The sequence below is a fragment of the Conger conger genome, chromosome 2 (assembly GCF_963514075.1).
Source record: "Conger conger chromosome 2, fConCon1.1, whole genome shotgun sequence".
NCBI classification, from domain to species: domain Eukaryota; kingdom Metazoa; phylum Chordata; class Actinopteri; order Anguilliformes; family Congridae; genus Conger; species Conger conger.
The window spans coordinates 79,201,005-79,221,041 of record NC_083761.1 but is presented as its reverse complement, the minus strand read 5'-3'; the positions used below and the strand labels follow the sequence as shown (position 1 = coordinate 79,221,041).

At 41.4% G+C, this 20,037-nt stretch overlaps 1 protein-coding gene across 4 annotated transcripts; it reads left to right on the top strand.

Moving 5' to 3' along the window:
* The first annotated feature begins 8,535 nt into the window (after window positions 1–8,535).
* LOC133122249 (C-type lectin domain family 4 member E-like) lies at window positions 8,536–18,672 on the top strand. Of its 4 annotated transcripts, XM_061232121.1 has the most exons (10): window positions 8,536–8,673; window positions 10,166–10,258; window positions 11,763–11,852; window positions 11,978–12,040; window positions 13,279–13,341; window positions 14,590–14,652; window positions 15,898–15,960; window positions 16,732–16,883; window positions 17,349–17,452; window positions 17,631–18,672. In XM_061232121.1, the coding sequence occupies exons 1-10, from the start codon at window positions 8,643–8,645 to the stop codon at window positions 17,755–17,757; spliced, it is 849 nt and encodes a 282-aa protein (XP_061088105.1). In that variant the 5' UTR covers window positions 8,536–8,642; the 3' UTR covers window positions 17,758–18,672. The 4 variants fall into 4 exon arrangements, with proteins under 4 accessions (XP_061088105.1, XP_061088107.1, XP_061088109.1 ...); XM_061232123.1 differs by lacking the exon at window positions 15,898–15,960; XM_061232125.1 differs by lacking the exons at window positions 13,279–13,341; window positions 15,898–15,960.
* Window positions 18,673–20,037: the final 1,365 nt, after the last annotated feature.

The window sequence follows — 20,037 nt, the reverse complement described above, 5'->3', positions numbered from 1 at the left end:
TGACACGACTTGATTAGTCGACTGCTGACAGTTGATTAGACTAAGGCAGATACAACCCACCCCCCGCCTTCCTGAAGCAATGTGGGGTGAACCAACCTTGCAGGTCCCAGTCATGTACCTTAACCACTACGCGACAGGCCGCCCTATGTAAAACGCCCATGAATATTCTGATCACTTAAGGGCGCATCTTGTGTGATACCCCACCCGGGGGTTCAGTACGCTTCACTGAGCTTGTCAGGTGTTTGTACTGGAACCGGAAAGCGCAAAGCCCACCTTCTGGTGCTCTTGGTTGGCTCAATAGCACCAGGCAAGGTCAAACTGAGTCTGGCTCATTCCAAGGTTTCTTCCTTCATGGAGTCTTCCAGGAAGTCCATCCTTACTTCTGCTGCCTCTGGCTCTGCGGGGGTTTCGGCCAGGGGAAACTGTGAAGCACATTGTGACAAATCCATCGTAAAATAACACATATGTATTTCATTGGCCTGTAGCGTAGTGGTTAAGGTACATGACTGGGACATGCAAGGTCGGTGGTTCGATCCCCGGTGTAGCCACAATAAGATCCGCACAGCCGTTGGGCCCTTGAGCAAGGCCCTTAACCCTGCATTGCTCCAGGGGAGGATTGTCTCCTGCTTAGTCTAATCAACTGTACATCGCTCTGGATAAGAGCATCTGCCAAATGCCATTAATGTAATGTAATGTAATGATGTTGTTAAGTGTAATAATAATGAATTATTTGAGGACCCCAGCACACCCTGCAAAAATATTAACAAAATCTGAACGTGCACATTACAGTTGATGTTTATTTATTATTAAAAATTTTTTGCCAATATGTATGTACATGTGTGTTCAAGAATGCACAAATCTTTGCTCCTGCATATCTGAAATGCTCACAAAACGAATAATAATAAATAAAAAGTAAATAATAATAATAAGTAATTCATTAAGAATAATACCAAATTCTGTGCCAGATTTAACTTAATCTTACTGAGTGCAGTCGTTAGAAGCCCAAACATAGGCCACTGCTGCCCCCTATTGTATTTGAACAGAACATTACTGTCAGCAAATCAATAGGTAATTTCAGACTTCCAATGGCCTAGAGAGGAATAGCAGCAACAAACACGCTCAAACCAAAACACTGTTTATCCCTCCCCCTTCTCTGTGAAGGCGCTGACGTTGAAACACCATTGGCTACCAATTTTCAACCTATGAGCTTGAATTATTATTGTACCGCAATACAATGTTTTGGTACAGAGTGCCGGCCCATCAACTGCATACCTGAAACCTGAAACCTGAATTTAAGGACTATAAACACATGCAGAGGGTGAGTCAACATGTCAGTGGGCCTTTTTCAATGATAGGAAGGGATTTACAACGGTCTTCTAACAATGCTACTGTGACGGAGCCACGGTGTCACTGAATGCGGGCAGCACGCGCACACACACACACACACACCACACATTCCCCGTTCCTTCCCGGTCTCACAAAATATTTAATTAAACCGCAATGTGACGGAGCCGCGCTGTTACTGAATGCCGGCAGCACGCGCACACACACACACACACCACACATTCCCCGTTCCCTCCCGGTCTCACAAAGTAGTTAATTAAACCTCAATATCATTCCCTCTTTTCTCCACCGTTTCAGTAGCGCGACCAAGGGTGCACACTTGGCAGTGCTATGTTCAGTTACGCATACATTCACACAAATACAAGCGACTTACTGTTTGTTGAAGGCATATGCGTCAACCGGCTCCCTCTCCATGAGCTTGGTTGGCGAAACAGAGGCGTAACTTTTCTAATTGTTTAAATAGTCTCTTTACGCGCGCTCTCATGATCACATGATCTGTACAATTATGTTTATTTTTGTGTAAGGTTAATTTGCACGGTAAATAATGTATTTTGATTTAAGGGAACTGTTTACTTTGTGAACTTTTTCTTTGTAAATATTCACACTGTGTTGTCTTGGAGGCCGGCATAATTAAATCTCACTAAACCGAGATTCTCCGAGTACGCCTGAGTTTTTCGATTTTTGGGGAGTTCCCAAGAGAACCCCGCCACATATGGTGTCAGAAGTGGGATGGCTACTCGGAGGAAGCTAACCCGCCGTCCAGGACAGGGCACAGGACTTCGTTCTCAGGGGCAAGAGAACTATGAGGGGGGGGCAACCGCCAAGCCAGACGTGGAGTGGGAGACTGCGGCTTCCTCATCCGAGGAGTCTGAGAAGGGGGCCAGGGGCTGGATGCACCCAGCAGCTCCGACAGCCGCAAGGTCGTCGCTTATCGTCCTCCAGGTGCCCTGGGAAGTTTCCTTGATGAGCTTGACACTCTACTCAGCTCGTTCCCCGAGGATGGCACCCCACTTATCCTCCTGGGAGATTTCAACATCCACCTGGAAGCCTCCGAGTCTGCTGCCTTCTTACCACTATTTTACTCCTTTGACCTCCTTTGACCTCTCTCTGCAGCACTCTCCCCCAACTCACAAGGCTGGAAACCTTCTCGACCTGATCTTTCTAAGGAACTGCTCGTCTTCTAACCCCACTGTTACCCCTTTGCACATCGATCACCACTTCATTTCCTTCTCCATCCCCCTAGCTCCTCTACCTCCCTCCCCTTCTCTCATCCCCACTGTTTCTGTCTGATGTAACCTCCGCTCTCTATCACCCTCCTCCCTTGCCCCCAGAGCCCCGCTTCTCTCCCTCCACTTGAATCCTTCTCCGAACTACCCACTGACTCTGCATCTTCCGACCTGCTTTCCTCTCTCTCCTCAGCCCTTGACACTCTCTGTCCTCTTGTCTCCCGGCCTGCTCAATCCTCCCCTCCCAGCCCATGGGTTTCTGACCTTCTACGTTCCTCCAGGCCCAGCCTACTTGCAGCTGAGAGGAAGTGGAGGAAATCAAAAGACCCATCAGACCTGTCTTCCTACCAGTCTCTCCTGGCGGAATTCTCCTCCGTTATCACCACTGCCAAAATAAATTACTTCCAAACAAAAATCCAGAATTCCACTTCTAGCCCCCGTCAACTGTTCTCCATTTTCTCCTCTCTCCTCAGCACACCTCCCCCACCATCTCAGTCCTCTCTCACTGCTGATGACTTCGTGGTATTTTTTGACGAGAAGGTTGCAGATATCCGCAGCACCTTCACGACCACCACCACCTCTGTGCCTGCCCCATTTCTCCTCTTTCTGTCCCCTTACAGATGCTCACCTCCTGCAATCACGCCTGACATCCTCCCGTTTGTCACCTCCCTTGTTAACTCCTCTCTGTCCTCTGGCTGCTTTCCTTCATCTTTCAAGAGGGCCTACATCACCCCGCTCCTAAAGAAACCCACTCTAGACCCCTCCTGCATTCAAAACTACCGTCCGGTATCTCTCCTTCCTTTTCTATCCTAATCCATTGAATGAGCTGCCTCCAACCAACTCTCTTCCTTCCTCTCACAGAATAACCTGCTGGACCCACACCAGTCCGGCTTCAGACCTGGCCACTCGACGGAGACCGCACTCCTCTCCGTCAATGAGTCCCTTCAGGCTGCACGAGCAACCTCTCTCTCCTCTGTCGTGATCCTTCTTGACCTCTCTGCGGCATTCGACACAGTCAACCACTCCATCCTCTTAGCCTCCCTGGCATCTACAGGGATCTGTGATTAAATCTTATCTCTCTGACCGGTCCTCCCAGGTGTCCTGGGCTGGAAGTGTCAACCCCTCACCCCCTTGTTACAGGAGTCCCCCAGGGTTCAGTCCTCGGACCAGTCCTCTTCTCCATTTACACAAGAACCATTGGCCCCATTATCTCTGCTCATGGCATCTCATATCATTGTTATGCCGATGACACCCAACTCTTTCTCTCCTTTCCCCCCATCAGACACACAGGTCTCTACCCATATCTCCGCCTGCCTGAGAGACATCCAGAGCTGGATGGGCAACCGCCATCCAAAGCTCAACCCAGGTAAGACGGAGGTAATCTTCATCCCTGCTCTAACCTCTCCCTTCTCCAATTTTTCCATCTCACTAGGGGATACCACAGTGACCTCATCCCTTAGTGCAAGAAACCTTGGAGTGGTGATGGACAACAGGCTGTCCTTCTCTGAGAACATCGCTACGGTGACCCGGGCGTCCAGGTTCTTCCTGTACAACATCCGGAGAATCCGACCCTTTCTCACCATCTACTCCACTCAGCTCTTTATTCAAGCAATGGTCCTGTCCCGCCTGGACTATTGCAATTTTCTGCTGGCTGGCCTTCCAGCATCTGCCATCAGACCCCTACAACTGATCCAGAATGCTGCAGCCCGTCTGGTATTCAATGTTTCCAGACATTAACATGTCACCCCCCTGCTCAGCAACCTCCACTGGCAGCCTGTTATGGCTTGCATCAAATTTAAAACTTTGGTGCTCGCATACCAGGCAGTTAAGGGATCAGCCCCTGTATATATTCAATCCCTTATCAAGACCCATACACCAACAAGACCCCTCTGTTCTGCCACTTTGTGCCGTCTGGCGCCTCCCCCTCGCCACATGTGCACTTCATGCTCACGACTGCTGTCTGTCCTGGTCCCACGGTGGTTGAATGACCTCCCGGTGGATGTCAGAACAGCAGAGTCTCTGACCTCCTTCAAGCGCAGACTCATCTCTTCAGGCTACACCTTTCCCTCCCTAACTCACCACCATGATTAGCCTTAGACTGTAATGGCACTTATGGATAGATTGTATAGATATTGTTACTTGTATAGATATTGTTGTATTGTTGTACTCAGGGTATTCTAGCTGCCAACTGTGGTATGCTAGTTTGGAAGTTGATTTTACTCTTCAAGGGTTCTGATTATCTGTATGTTTACACTAGGACTTGGAACTGTACTGGCCTCTCAGGTCCTCTTCGCATTTATACTTGTGTTTGATTTGCACTTCATTATACGTCGCTCTGGATAAGAGCGTCTGCTAAATGCCATGTAATGTAATGTAAAAAATGATCTTTATTTAAATTAAATATTTTAAAACAATAGAGGGGTCAGACACAGGGTTTACATGTAACATTTTAAAGAGCTTTTGGAAACTATATGAATGAATTACTGTCTTGAGTAGTTGCATCAATCAACGTGTCTAAATACTATAAGAGTTATGTACCAGCACATAACTCAGGGTACAATAGTATTATGTAACTAGAAAAAATTCCAGGGAAATTTTAAGTGTGCTGCTGCTGGTGCCCATCCCTCACACAAACACAGATGTAACCCACAATTTGGCAGAGGCAGAACATACATAAAGTTCAACATCATCACAAACTACAGATAACAAACAACCAAATCAACACCTCTCTAAAATAATAAAAACTTTGTAGAATATTACACTGCATTAGTTTTGGTAAATATAAATTGCAGTGACAGTTCACTAATCAGCTGAGCTTAGTTAGCCAGTCAGCTGACTAGTTAGCCAGTCAGCTAGCTAGCTAGTTAGTCAGTCAGCTAACTAGTTAGCCAGTCAGCTAGCTAGTTAGTCAGTCAGTCAGCTAACTTGTTAGTTTGTTAATCAGTTAGTAACAGTCACTTAGTTAATCAGTTAGTCAGACCGTCAGTTAGTTAGTTAAGCTAGCTAGCGCCGAAGCTAACGCTAACTAGCGCGACGAAGCTAACGAAAGCTAGCACCGAAGCTAACGTCAAACAAATCGCTGTATCTTGAAAACTATAACTCACATTTAAAAAAAAATAATTTTGAGTGAACCGAGACTTCAGTGGCGAGATCGATTTATGAGATGTGTCGGTAGGATTTAGAATGCAGGAGTTGTGGCAGTTTAAAAATCGCCATATTTTATTTATTTTACTCTGCAGTTTACCACTCAGATAACATGGGAAGCTAGCCAAGGCTAGCGCTAGCTTCGGCTACTTCCGTTTCTATTCCGGTCACAGGCTGTGAATGCTGCGGTTAAAACGAGTGATACTACATGTATTGTGCTTATTTGTGTCAGTTTTAGACTTCATATTTATGTTGTGGTCGAAGCTAGGGCTAGCCTCGGTTTGATATATAATATGTCAAGGTACTGTGAAAATTGAAGGAGTAGCGGCAGTTTGTGTGTACAACTGTGTGTAAATGTTTAACTGCGTACAACTTTGTGTAAATGTTTAACTGCTTACGGCCTGAATGCTAGTGGTGAAGCTAACTGGCGCTGGTGCCGAACAAATCCATGTATCTTCAAAAGTATAAGTCAGATCTAATTTATTTTTGTATTTTGAGCGACCCGAGACTTCAATGGCGATTCCGATCTATGAGATGTGTCTGTAGGATTTGAAATGCAGGAGCGGTGACAGTTTATAAATCACCATATTGTGCCTACTTTACGCGGCAGTTGACGCTTCAGATAACATTGGAGTCAATGAGAGCTGGATCCGGCACTCTCTGCACTTTTGGGCGATTTATTAAAAAACCGTGAGTCCTATCTCAATGGACAATGGATAGTAACATTGAATGAGAGAGGACAAGTTTCTCTACATTTTGATGTATAAATTGTTGTTGTAGAGTAGAAGCTGTGGGAGTAAGATGAGAATGTCTTGAATATTTTTGATAAAATTTAGAAGGGCTGAATGCTAGAGTGGGTGATGTCACTGCACTCTAAAGCCACGCTGAAAATCTGAAAATCTCAAAAATTTCATAAAACATAAACTGTGATTTTGTAAAAACCGTAGAAGATATCAAAAAGTGTCTTTAGACCAACACAGTTCAAAGTCTTGTGACCCGTTTAAACCTTTAATCACGTTTCTGCGACAAAGTATAACGACGTGGTGTGGCTCCAAAGAGGGGTGGGTTTGATCAATTTGTGAGATTTTCGGTCGGTTTTTCAGATTTTGGAAGAAAACGAGATGTGGCAGACTTGAGAAAAGTCTTTCCCGTCGATTCCCGTCTATTCCGGTCGTTTTGATATATATCTTGCCTGGGATTTCTCAAAGCTGTGGGAGGAGTAGCATGCCAAACTTTTGAAGGAAGAAAATTAAATAAAATTAAAATTATGAAGTATGGCTGAGAATAATAAGGTGTGTGCTTTTGCACTACAAAGCTCTGCTTTGTATTGCAATGCGCAGCACACAAATACACATTCTTTCAAGCTATCGGTTAGATTAGGTACCGTTAAGTTAGCTAACTAACTAGATAAGTTAGCTGATTTAGCTAGTAGTACACAAGGGGGCCGGCCATATTTAAAGAAACACCGCATTCAAGTAATTTATTTCTTGTTGAGACTAACGTTCGTTAGCTAATTAGTCACTCGTCTTCAATTTAGTCAGTTAACGTTAGCTAACGTCAGCTAGCGAACTAGTTTGATGTTATTTAATGATGACATTTAAATGATATTTCAACCCTAACGTTACCATTCAACATATTCAATATTTCAACCTGTCACACTGACAAGCAGTGGTGTCACCAGGCTTGCGAGGCTTCAGCCGGGAATCTTTTTTGACTAGCGGCGAATCTTTCCGAGTGTTCTCGCTGTGCGTAGAGTTGTTCGCTACCTTCCTGACTGATAAAAACATAAGCACCGATTTCGTTCACACTGATTGATTGACATTGCGAACAGCCAATGAGAGTGTAACTGTGGGCGGGCTGTCTGAGACTACTCCAGCCTGTAACGTTTCTCACTGTGGTTTCCCTACGATTCAAGCCGACTCAATTCAGGAAGTTATATTTCGCATCGGATTTTCAAGTTTAAATTTCCAACTTCCGACCTCCAAATAACTCCAAAACTGTAAATTGTTAACAAATGAAAAGGGGGTATACACTTACTCTGTAAGCCAAAATCTTTATCATTGTATAGTTAAAAATTTTTTTTTTAAATATGAAATCATGTTCCCAACCATCTCTGCTGTATTTACAGTGTAGTATGGACATGCATTGCTATTGACTTTCAATTCACGAGCATCTCTTTTGCATAGCTGACAACTCCAAAACTATCAATTGTTACCAAATGAAATGGGGTATACTTTTACTCTATAGGCCCATATCTTTAACATTTCACAGTCTTTTCTCTGTTTTTCATAGCTAATAACTCAAAAACTATAAATTGTTACCAAATAAAAGGGGGTATACATTTACTATATGCACAACAATTGCTGGGAACATGATTTCACAGAAAAACTTGTAAATTATGAAAGATATGGGTCTATAGAGTAAAGGTATACCCCCTTTCATTTGGTAACAATTTATAGTTTGCAAATGAGCTGCTTGTGAATTGAAAGTAAACAGCAATGCATGCCCACACTGTAAATACAGCAACAATCGCTGGGAACATCATTTCACAGAAAAAAAAACGATATTTTGATCAAGACATGGGTCTATAGAGTAAATGTATACCCCTTTCATTTGGTAACAATTTATAGTTTTTGAGTTATCAGCTATGCAAATGAGCTGGGTGGCACACACACACACACACACACACACACACACACACATACTGGAAACACAGCAACAATTGCTGGGAACATGATTTCACAGAAAAGACTGTGTTTTTTTCATTATAACATGGGCGTCATCACCAGAATGTGGTCTCATAGAAAGCAGAAGAGAAGGGCTGAGGGCCACACTCACACAGAAGCGACATATAGACACTGAGGCTCAGACACGCCAGAAGAGAAACCAGACGAGTCCTGGTCAGCTGCAAGAACCCACAGATGCATAATGGAGGGAAATATCTATGCAAACAATTCAGGTACAGTTTCTACACCTGAGATGTGTGTTAACGCTGCTTGAAATGCTTGATGGAAGACTGCAATGATGACTATGCCAGGGCCAGATTCAAGGTCAATGAAATTCTGTCCCCAAATTAACATTTGGTTTGGTGAAAATGTGTGAAGATTGTGACAATAGCAAAGAAGTAAAAACAAATACTATTTTTTTCACCTAACTGCAAAACAGGTTTATGCCACATGGCATTAAATACTGTAAGTACAGAGGTTTGGATATTGCTGTATCATATCTGTATGGGGCTTGTAGAGAATCAACTTAGCCTGGGTTTAAGTGAACAGTGTTTGGATGGGTGAAGATCTCAATGATTAAAGTGTGTGTGGTAAGTATCAATATTTCTGTAGAGAGGAGTAAACATCCTGAGATGGGTGCGTGGGGGGTTGGACACAAAATGCTCAGACAAAAGGGGTGTAATAAAGTCCCGTCAGGGCTTTATTCAGGGAATGTCCAGTGAGCGTAGTCAAAAAACAAACAATGTTCATACGTAAAATCCAGCTAAAACCAAAGTACAGTACCGAGGGAGAAGGCAGTCTCGTAATCGGTACACTATGCAGAAAGTCCAGTAGCCAGGAAAGCTGTCAGCGGGGCAGAAGTACAGGCAGACGGTAGGCAGGCTCAGGGTCGATGACGGTGCAAAAGACCGAAGTCTGATCCGGGGGGTAAAAGCACAAAGACAGCAGGCAAAGTCGTGGTACAGGCAGGCAATGGCCAACAAAACAGAAGTCAATAATCTTTGGTCAATAAACATATCTTGGATCATAACAGGTAGACAATGGCTTGACAAAACCACTAACACATGCACTGACAAACAGGAGGCAACCATTTCACAAAGACAAGACATGGAACTGAGTTTATATGCAGGTGTAGACAGGTGCAGACAATTAGATTGAGAGCAGCATGAGAATGGAAATCAGGTGTGGAGGATTGACAAGTTAACAGGATAATTAGTAATCGTTAGTAATAAACCTATCCTGCCCTACAAACATAAATCGTGACATAACAAGTTTGCAAAACGTGACATGACAAGACTAACAATAAAATCGTAACAACTAAACATGAAACGTAAGAGGACTGTAACAAGAAATAAAGCATAACACCATGGCGAGACTAGACTAACATAATACGTGACATGACAATTACGTAACTAAGACAATAACTAAACATGAAACATCACATGACAAACATTAAACGGGACACATCCCAACAGTGTGTGTGGTAAGTGTAGGTTGTGTGAAAATGTGTAGAGTAGGCCTGGAGTTGATTTTATTTTATTTTTATTTTATTGTTTATTTGAGTAGGGACAATACCAAGAGACATAACATCATTACCGCCAGTTTACACCAGGTCCATGTAGCTGATGTTCTGCATACAGAGCTTATAGCTATTGCTAGTTTCCAACTCCTGTCCCGAGTTAGGCTTTTAAAAAAAAAAAAAAAAAAGACATGATGTTGTTTCAGCTGAGGAGTATCATTTTGAGACGCTCCCCAGCAACCAGGAGAAGTGGTGTGACCAGGAACAACAAGCTGGAAGACAGACCCCCCAGAGAGGAGGTAACTGTACCACTGGCTGGACCTGACATTCCTGTGTGCGAGACTGTTGCCCCTGTATCTATGAAATGTATGTTTTAACTGCATCTGTTGGAAAATAAATAAATAAATAAATCCTAAACGGGCAGCATTAATAGACACAAGGGGAACTGGAACATGAGAGTGTGACAGTGTGAAAGATCACACTAAAAAAACATGTTAGAAACTAAAGTGTCTCTGTAGTTTAGTCTTGAAAAAGCCTCTTTAAAATCCTGCTTACAATCATCCATTCTTGCAGCGCACACAATACACTTGCATTTTAAATGCATGTTCACAATCACAGGCTACAATAGCCAATAGCCTACAATAAAAAGTGTAGGAGCTTCATCGCTAATTATTTTTCATGGGCACTGAAAGTAAATATTGCAGAAATATAAAATATGTCCCCCTTCTGAAACAGCCGTTCCAGTTTATACAGTATCCAGCTAATTCAGTAATCTTGCTTCTTGATACCCCCTGCATGGGAAATAAGGAAAATGGAAATGAAACAGAACGGGAAATGGCTGATTAAATGGGCGAACGGCTCCAGTTGTGAGGGCCCAGACGCAGACCAGGAGTATGTAAAAACATTGTCTTTATTCAGTCCAAATCAAGCCAGCTAATCAGAGAATCAACAATGGCAGAATCGAGATGCAAAAAAACAAAGCAGAGGTCAAAAATCTGTGAAGTCAGGGCTGAGGTACAAAAAAGGCGAGGCAAAAACAGAGTCGATGAAGGCAAAATAACCAAATAATCAGAAGGGCAAACAATACAGAAAGGTAAGGCAAACTCGGAATCAATGGCAAAGGGTGTCGTTCACAAATCTCAAATGATCATGCTTACTATGAATCGGCAACTGAAAATTGATCAACGTTCTGACAAAGTATAAAGCAGACACTGGGATTTAAATACATGAAGGAAGGTGACAAACAAGGTGGGGCATGGGAGAGAGGTGGGCAAAACAAACAGACAACAGGTGGGAAACATAATAGGGTACGAATACTATAACAAGGGGGAAATGAAAACGCAGAAACCCGCCTAGACATAGCTTAGAAAAACAACGGGGAATGATTATTTCAGTGCCATTGTCAATTAATATTTGCAGTTCTCTGACTTTATTTCCATAATATTTACAGTAATATTATACACTACTGTCATAATATTTATTGGAACCCCCAAGGGTTTGCAGAAGGAGACCAGGAATGTGCCTCTCATCCCATTCCATTTTATTTTGGCTATGTCATGGTCAGGCTGGTAAACAAGAGGGTGCTACAGAAGGAGTTAGCAAGAGAATGACCATTGCTCAAGAACCTTGCAATCATTAATGTGTGGAAAAGTATTTGCCCCATTTCCTTTATTTTTGCATATTTGTAACACTGAATTGTTTCTGATCTTAAGATCCAACATGATCAGGAAACCCATTGCAGTTCAGTAAACATTGAGATGAGTGATCTGCATACTTTTAAATAACTTTGCTTTGCCTGACTAGGTCAGAGGAGACCACATTGCCATCTCTACTGCCTTGTCACCATCTGTGTGGTGCTGCAGATTGCTGGGCTGTGTGCATGGATATGCATGTGTGAGTCATAGCACAAATACATATTATTTATTTTTATTTAGAAAGAGATGTTGTGTTTTCAGCTATTCACAGGCATGTTTATTTTTTTCTTTCATTTTCTGTGTGTGTGTGTGTGTCATCTATAGACTCACAAATCAATGCTGGGATACAGGATCTTGATGCCGAAGTCTCGGCATTAAACGTGAAAGGTAAAAAACAATTATGAGTGTGTTTGTTTTCTGCACCTCTGTTGTCACTGGCCTGTGCTAAGCAAATCTCTGATACACTAAGGTTCAGTTACACTGTCAGTTGCTTGTCAGTAATTAATGGAGGAACAAAATCAGTGACCAACTAGTGAGGGATAAAATAATCTTCAAGCAAGGAGACATTTTCCTCAAGAGAAATTTATCTGACTTCCAAGCTTCCGTCAGTCTTGTAGGAGAATGTATTGAATAGATTCTTCCAAATATTCATCACTTGAGATTGTTGTATATTCATGATCATCTTTTTATATAGAGTATACAGTGTGGGGGGAAAGGTATTTGCCCCCTTCTCGACTTCCTCTATCTGCCTCTGCATATTCGTCACGCTGAATTTTTCTTTTGAAAAATGTAATATTAGAAAAAAGGAACTGAGTAAACACAAAACACATTTAAAAAAAATATATATATTTTTTAAAGATTTCATTAATTTAATGAAAAATGTTATCAAACACCCAAATCACCTTGTGAAAAAGACATTGCCCCCTTAAACATGATAACTGGTTGAACCACCTTTGTCTTCAATAATTGCAACCAATCAATTGAAATGAATAATCACAAAAACTAACTTGGCAAACTAGCAATTTGATGGGACTCATGTTCTGTCTCTCAGGTTGCTTATGCAGTTTCACACCCCTGTCTTTACATTACATTACAAGGTATTTAACAGACGCTCTTATCCAGAGCGATGTACAATGAAATGCAGATCGAACACAGGAACAAGAGTGAAGAGGACAGTACGGTACGAGTCCGAGCGTGACCATACAGATACAATCGGAACCCTTCAAGAATACATCAACTTACGAACTAGCATCCCATGGTTGGCAGCTAGAATACCCAGAGTATAACAATACTATAGCTCAAACAAAATAACACGACAATATCTATATATAACTAACCATTATAGTCGATGGCATATACAAGCCTAATCATGGTGGTGAGGTAGGGAGGGAAAGGTGCAGCCTGAAGAGACTAGGTCATAGGAGACCACATTGCCATCTCTACTTCCTTGTCACCATCTGTGTGGTGCTGCAGATTGCTGGGCTGTGTGCATGGATATGCATGTGTGAGTCATAGCACAAATACATATTATTTATTTTTATTTAGAAAGAGATGTTATGTTTTCAGCTATTCACAGGCATGTTTATTTTTTTCTTTCATTTTCTGTGTGTGTGTGTCATCTATAGACTCACAAATCAATGCTGGGATACAGGATCTTGATGCCAAAGTCTCGGCATTAAACGTGAAAGGTAAAAAACAATTATGAGTGTGTTTGTTTTCTGCACCTCTGTTGTCACTGGCCTGTGCTAAGCAAATCTCTGATACACTAAGGTTCAGTTACACTGTCAGTTGCTTGTCAGTAATTAATGGAGGAACAAAATCAGTGACCAACTAGTGAGGGATAAAATAATCTTCAAGCAAGGAGACATATTTTCCTCAAGAGAAATTTATCTGACTTCCAAGCTTCCGTCAGTCTTGTAGGAGAATGTATTGAATAGAAGTTAAGATTCTTCCGAATATTCATCACTTGAGATTGTTGTATATTCATGATCATCTTTTTATATAGAGTATACAGTGTGGGAAAAAAGTATTTGCCCCCTTCTTGACTTCCTCTATCTGCCTCTGCATATTCGTCACACTGAATTTTTCTTTTGAAAAATGTAATATTAGAAAAAAGGAACTGAGTAAACACAAAACACATTAAAAAAAAAATATATATATTTTTTAAAGATTTCATTAATTTAATGAAAAATGTTATCAAACACCCAAATCACCTTGTGAAAAAGACATTGCCCCCTTAAACATGATAACTGGTTGAACCACCTTTGTCTTCAATAATTGCAACCAATCAATTGAAATGAATAATCACAAAAACTAACTTGGCAAACTAGCAATTTGATGGGACTCATGTTCTGTCTCTCAGGTTGCTTATGCAGTTTCACACCCCTGTCTTTACATTACATTACAAGGTATTTAACAGACGCTCTTATCCAGAGCGATGTACAATGAAATGCAGATCGAACACAGGAACAAGAGTGAAGAGGACAGTACGGTACGAGTCCGAGCGTGACCATACAGATACAATCGGAACCCTTCACGAATACATCAACTTACGAACTAGCATCCCATGGTTGGCAGCTAGAATACCCAGAGTATAACAATACTATAGCTCAAACAAAATAACACGACAATATCTATATATAACTAACCATTATAGTCGATGGCATATACAAGCCTAATCATGGTGGTGAGGTAGGGAGGGAAAGGTGCAGCCTGAAGAGACTAGGTCATAGGAGACCACATTGCCATCTCTACTTCCTTGTCACCATCTGTGTGGTGCTGCAGATTGCTGGGCTGTGTGCATGGATATGCATGTGTGAGTCATAGCACAAATACATATTATTTATTTTTATTTAGAAAGAGATGTTGTGTTTTCAGCTATTCACAGGCATGTTTATTTTTTTCTTTCATTTTCTGTGTGTGTGTGTCATCTATAGACTCACAAATCAATGCTGGGATACAGGATCTTGATGCCAAAGTCTCGGCATTAAACGTGAAAGGTAAAAAACAATTATGAGTGTGTTTGTTTTCTGCACCTCTGTTGTCACTGGCCTGTGCTAAGCAAATCTCTGATACACTAAGGTTCAGTTACACTGTCAGTTGCTTGTCAGTAATTAATGGAGGAACAAAATCAGTGACCAACTAGTGAGGGATAAAATAATCTTCAAGCAAGGAGACATTTTCCTCAAGAGAAATTTATCTGACTTCCAAGCTTCCGTCAGTCTTGTAGGAGAATGTATTGAATAGAAGTTAAGATTCTTCCAAATATTCATCACTTGAGATTGTTGTATATTCATGATCATCTTTTTATATAGAGTATACAGTGTGGGGGGAAAAGTATTTGCCCCCTTCTCGACTTCCTCTATCTGCCTCTGCATATTCGTCACGCTGAATTTTTCTTTTGAAAAATTTAATATTAGAAAAAAGGAACTGAGTAAACACAAAACACATTTAAAAAAAAATATATATTTTTTAAAGATTTCATTAATTTAATGAAAAATGTTATCAAACACCCAAATCACCTTGTGAAAAAGACATTGCCCCCTTAAACATGATAACTGGTTGAACCACCTTTGTCTTCAATAATTGCAACCAATCAATTGAAATGAATAATCACAAAAACTAACTTGGCAAACTAGCAATTTGATGGGACTCATGTTCTGTCTCTCAGGTTGCTTATGCAGTTTCACACCCCTGTCTTTACATTACATTACAAGGTATTTAACAGACGCTCTTATCCAGAGCGATGTACAATGAAATGCAGATCGAACACAGGAACAAGAGTGAAGAGGACAGTACGGTACGAGTCCGAGCGTGACCATACAGATACAATCGGAACCCTTCACGAATACATCAACTTACGAACTAGCATCCCATGGTTGGCAGCTAGAATACCCCGAGTACAACAATACTATAGCTCAAACAAAATAACACGACAATATCTATATATAACTAACCATTATAGTCGATGGCATATACAAGCCTAATCATGGTGGTGAGGTAGGGAGGGAAAGGTGCAGCCTGAAGAGACTAGGTCATAGGAGACCACATTGCCATCTCTACTTCCTTGTCACCATCTGTGTGGTGCTGCAGATTGCTGGGCTGTGTGCATGGATATGCATGTGTGAGTCATAGCACAAATACATATTATTTATTTTTATTTAGAAAGAGATGTTGTGTTTTCAGCTATTCACAGGCATGTTTATTTTTTTCTTTCATTTTCTGTGTGTGTGTGTCATCTATAGACTCACAAATCAATGCTGGGATACAGGATCTTGATGCCAAAGTCTCGGCATTAAACGTGAAAGGTAAAAAACAATTATGAGTGTGTTTGTTTTCTGCACCTCTGTTGTCACTGGCCTGTGCTAAGCAAATCTCTGATACACTAAGGTTCAGTTACACTGTCAGTTGCTTGTCAGTAATTAATGGAGGAACAAAATCAGTGACCAACTAGTGAGGGATAAAATAATCTTCAAGCAAGGAGACATTTTCCTCAAGAGAAATTTATCTGACTTCCAAGCTTCCGTCAGTCTTGTAGGAGAATGTATTGAATAGAAGTTAAGATTCTTCCAAATATTCATCACTTGAGATTGTTGTATATTCATGATCATCTTTTTATATAGAGTATACAGTGTGGGGGGGAAAGTATTTGCCCCCTTCTCGAATTCCTCTATCTGCCTCTGCATATTCGTCACGCTGAATTCTTCTTTTGAAAAATTTAATATTAGAAAAAAGGAACTGAGTAAATATATATTTTATATATAAATATTCATCATTTGAGATTGTTGTATATTCATGATCATCTTTTTATATAGTGTGGGGGGAAAAAAGTATTTGCCCCCTTCCCGAATTCTTCTATCTGCCTCTGCCTATTAGTCAAGCTGAATTTTTCTTGAGAAAAATTTAATATTAGAAAAAAGGTGATTTTGTATTTAGAGTAAACACAAAATGCATTTAAATGAGTCTTCAGTCTGTGTTTGAAAGTGGTCATAGACTCTGCCGTTCTGACATGAACAGGGAGTTCTTTGTGGTCTTTAATCTTTTCTCTCTTTTGACTCCTTCTTACCGCCCTTTGCCAGCACCGATAGTGTTTGTGGAGATTTCAGGCTGGAAGCGGTTTGGCTGCAAAGCCTACTACCTTTCCAATAATACTAGCACCTGGGAGATGGCAAGAGAGCAGTGTATAGCCATGGGTGCTACTCTTGCTATGGTGAAAACAGAGGAAGAGATGGTGAGACATTCTCTGTTTGGTGTTTTACTGCTGTATAGTGTACATTTATACTTTCTTTCCCATCCAAAATCAAATCTGTGACGCTAACATAACCTGCTCCTGCTGGAATAATACTGTCAGGCCAACTGGGCATTTGATTCTTGAAAATATATGGGGAGAGACAGTTTCCTTTCAAATTTCAAATGGATTAACCAATGTCTGTGTCATGAACAGCAGCTTGTAAGGTACTTATGCTCACAATGAACAAAAAAAAAAACCTCCAGTAAGTTGTTAGAAAAGTTAACAGAAGCCACCGTGCTTGAAGAAGAAACATTGTTGGCCTTGGCGGACATATTTTTAGGGCGCTCACCAGCACATACATTATGAGGATTTTTTCATTCCGTCCGTCAGACTTCGCTGTACTTCCTTTTTTTTTGGTTTACTGTGAAACCTGGGTCATCAGATTTTTGTGTTTTCTGTCTTCAGGAGTTCCTTGCAAATGCAATTGCTCAACGATTCTGGGTGGGACTGAATGACATCGGCACTGAGGGAACCTGGAAGTGGTTGGATGGCACCTCTCCTGCCAGTGGGTGAGCACTGACCCAGCCTGCCTCCCAATCTCACTGAAAGACTACTGACCAGCACAGACCCCCTAATTGACCACATGCAGATTTTGAATTAGAACAGATCAGCCTCAGTACTGATTACACTAGGATGGGCGTCATTTTGGTTATTTAACGGTGATCATGCTTTTATTTTCTATCCCAGGATGTGGACTCCAGGGGAGCCAAACAATGAGGGTGAGGAAGACTGTGCTGAGGTAATCAAGAAGCTGAATGACGTGCCATGCGGGGAAAAGCGACACTGGATCTGTGAAAAGAGTTTAGTGATATAGGACACCTTTTTTTTTTACAGGTAAACTTTGAATATAATTTTTAAAAATATTATTCTCGCATCGTCAAACATTCGCTCAGAAGCATACTATCTAGTCTAGCAACTATTTTGAAAATATTATGAGTGACATGTCTCCCAAAGCTACACATGTTTTTCCACAGGTTATAGTATTCCTGCATTGTGATTAGGCATAGACGGAATCGCAAGCAATGACAACATTTATTGGCAAAGAGCACTTGAAGACAAACTTGATCTGACAGATATTGATGATTTACAGATATTGTGCATTTACACTCACTGACCACGTAATTAGGTACACCTGCTCGTTAATACAAACAACCTGCTCCAAACGGCAACAGCAATTGTGCGGCTGCAACTCAATACATAATGCATGCAGACATGGTGAAGAGGTTTCGGATGGGCATTAGGATGAGCAAGATCCATGGTCTAAGCACATTTGACTGTAGAAGGGTTGTCAGCGCCAGTTTTTGAGTACCTCAGAAACTGCTGATCTCCTGCTGAACTGCTGAATAGCCAGACAGGAAGGATAAATGACCATGCGCTATGACTGTGGCATGCACACTTTGGAAGTGGATAGGCTGCAACAGCGGGACCAATATGAGGAGTGCAAATAAATGTGAAACATCTTTTTAGGAAGCAATATTACCAGTTAAAATCTTTTCCCCTGAGAAACTGTATTAGATAATATAATTTTCCCATTTTTGTGTGCCTATAAATGAGTATCATTGCCTATGCCTTTTCTTTATTCAGCCTCCTTTGCTTGTCTTAATGAGGGTGGGGATGCTTTTGAAGTGCACTGCACACAACTGGAACTGCCAAGTTACTGTCCTTACTTGACGTGTCTGTAAGTGAAATTATCAAATGCAAGTAAGAATTTCTTGAATTCTTAAAGCCATTCAGTTGTCATGTTTTTTTTTCTCACCTCATGACTGAAGCTAACCAGGAACTCGAGACCTGTCCAAAATGCAATGTGGATATATAGACAAGAGCACAGCCTACACATCATTGTATGAGAGCATAAGAGAGCGAGTCAAATTCTGAAGTTTCCACATAACCCAGATCTGCTGCTTTCCAGAAATGGGACTTGCACATTTAAAGAGCATGCTCATATATCCTGGTGACAACCATATTTCAAAAATGTTTATCTGTCCCATTAAATGTGAAAGCATTTTGTGCATCCTGCATTTGCAATGACAACACAACTGATTTGTGAGATTTGTGAAAATATTGGGACATTTGAGAATTCCTCCAGAAAGAATCTTTTTTAGAACTTTTCACAGCACAAGAGCACTGTACGTGGACCAAACTGAATGTTTTTTTTCATTGCTTTTACAAAAAATCAGGCTGAGCCACCAAAAACTATAAATTTCTACAGTACAATCTGAAAATCACTAACAGAAAATGGGGCGTCGACTGTAATGCCACATGTTTGCAGTGGTTTAGTAGTTTTGATCCATTTTGTGAATGAAATGAACTGACAAGCTGCATGTTGGTGCAGAGAGTTGTATGAAGTTGTACGAAAAAATGAATTTTTAGCAATTGTAAAAAACGAATCATAGCAACAGAATTATAGGTACAAAGTGGGAAAAAATCTGCAGCGAAAGACACTGTACCAGGACAAGCCCCCCACCTCTAAGATGAGAAACAAGGAGACCTCTCTGGAGAAGTGCTTGTCTGCCATTCCATTGACCACCGCCACCTCCATTACATTACATTTTACATTTTTGTCATTTGGCAGAAGCTTTTAATCCAAAGCAACTTACAAGTGCATAGGTTCTACCACAAGTCAAAACATCACATCCATAACGAGGAAAATACACATGGAATGCTGTTCTAAACATATAGTCGTCATTATAAGTGCTATATATATTTTTTTTTTGGTAGACAAGGAGGATAGGGATATCAGAAAGGGGGGGCGGGGGAGATCAGGAAGGAGGACTAAGGTAGAGTTTGAAAAGGTGTGTTTTGAGTCTGCGTCAAAATAGGGGGAGGGATTCTGCTGTCCTGACAGTGGTAGGCAAGTCATTCCACCACTGAGGAACCAGAACGGAAAACAGGCGTGAACGTGCAGCTCGACCGCCAGGTGCACGTAGAGAGGGAACCATAAGGCGACCAGAGCTGGCAGACCGGAGTGGTCTAGCTGGGGAGTAGGGAGTGATCAAGGATTGTATGTAAGGTGGGGCAGTCCCCTTAGCAGCCTGAAATGCCAACACTAGGGCCTTGATATCGGATGCGTGCGGCAATAGGAAGCCAGTGGAGG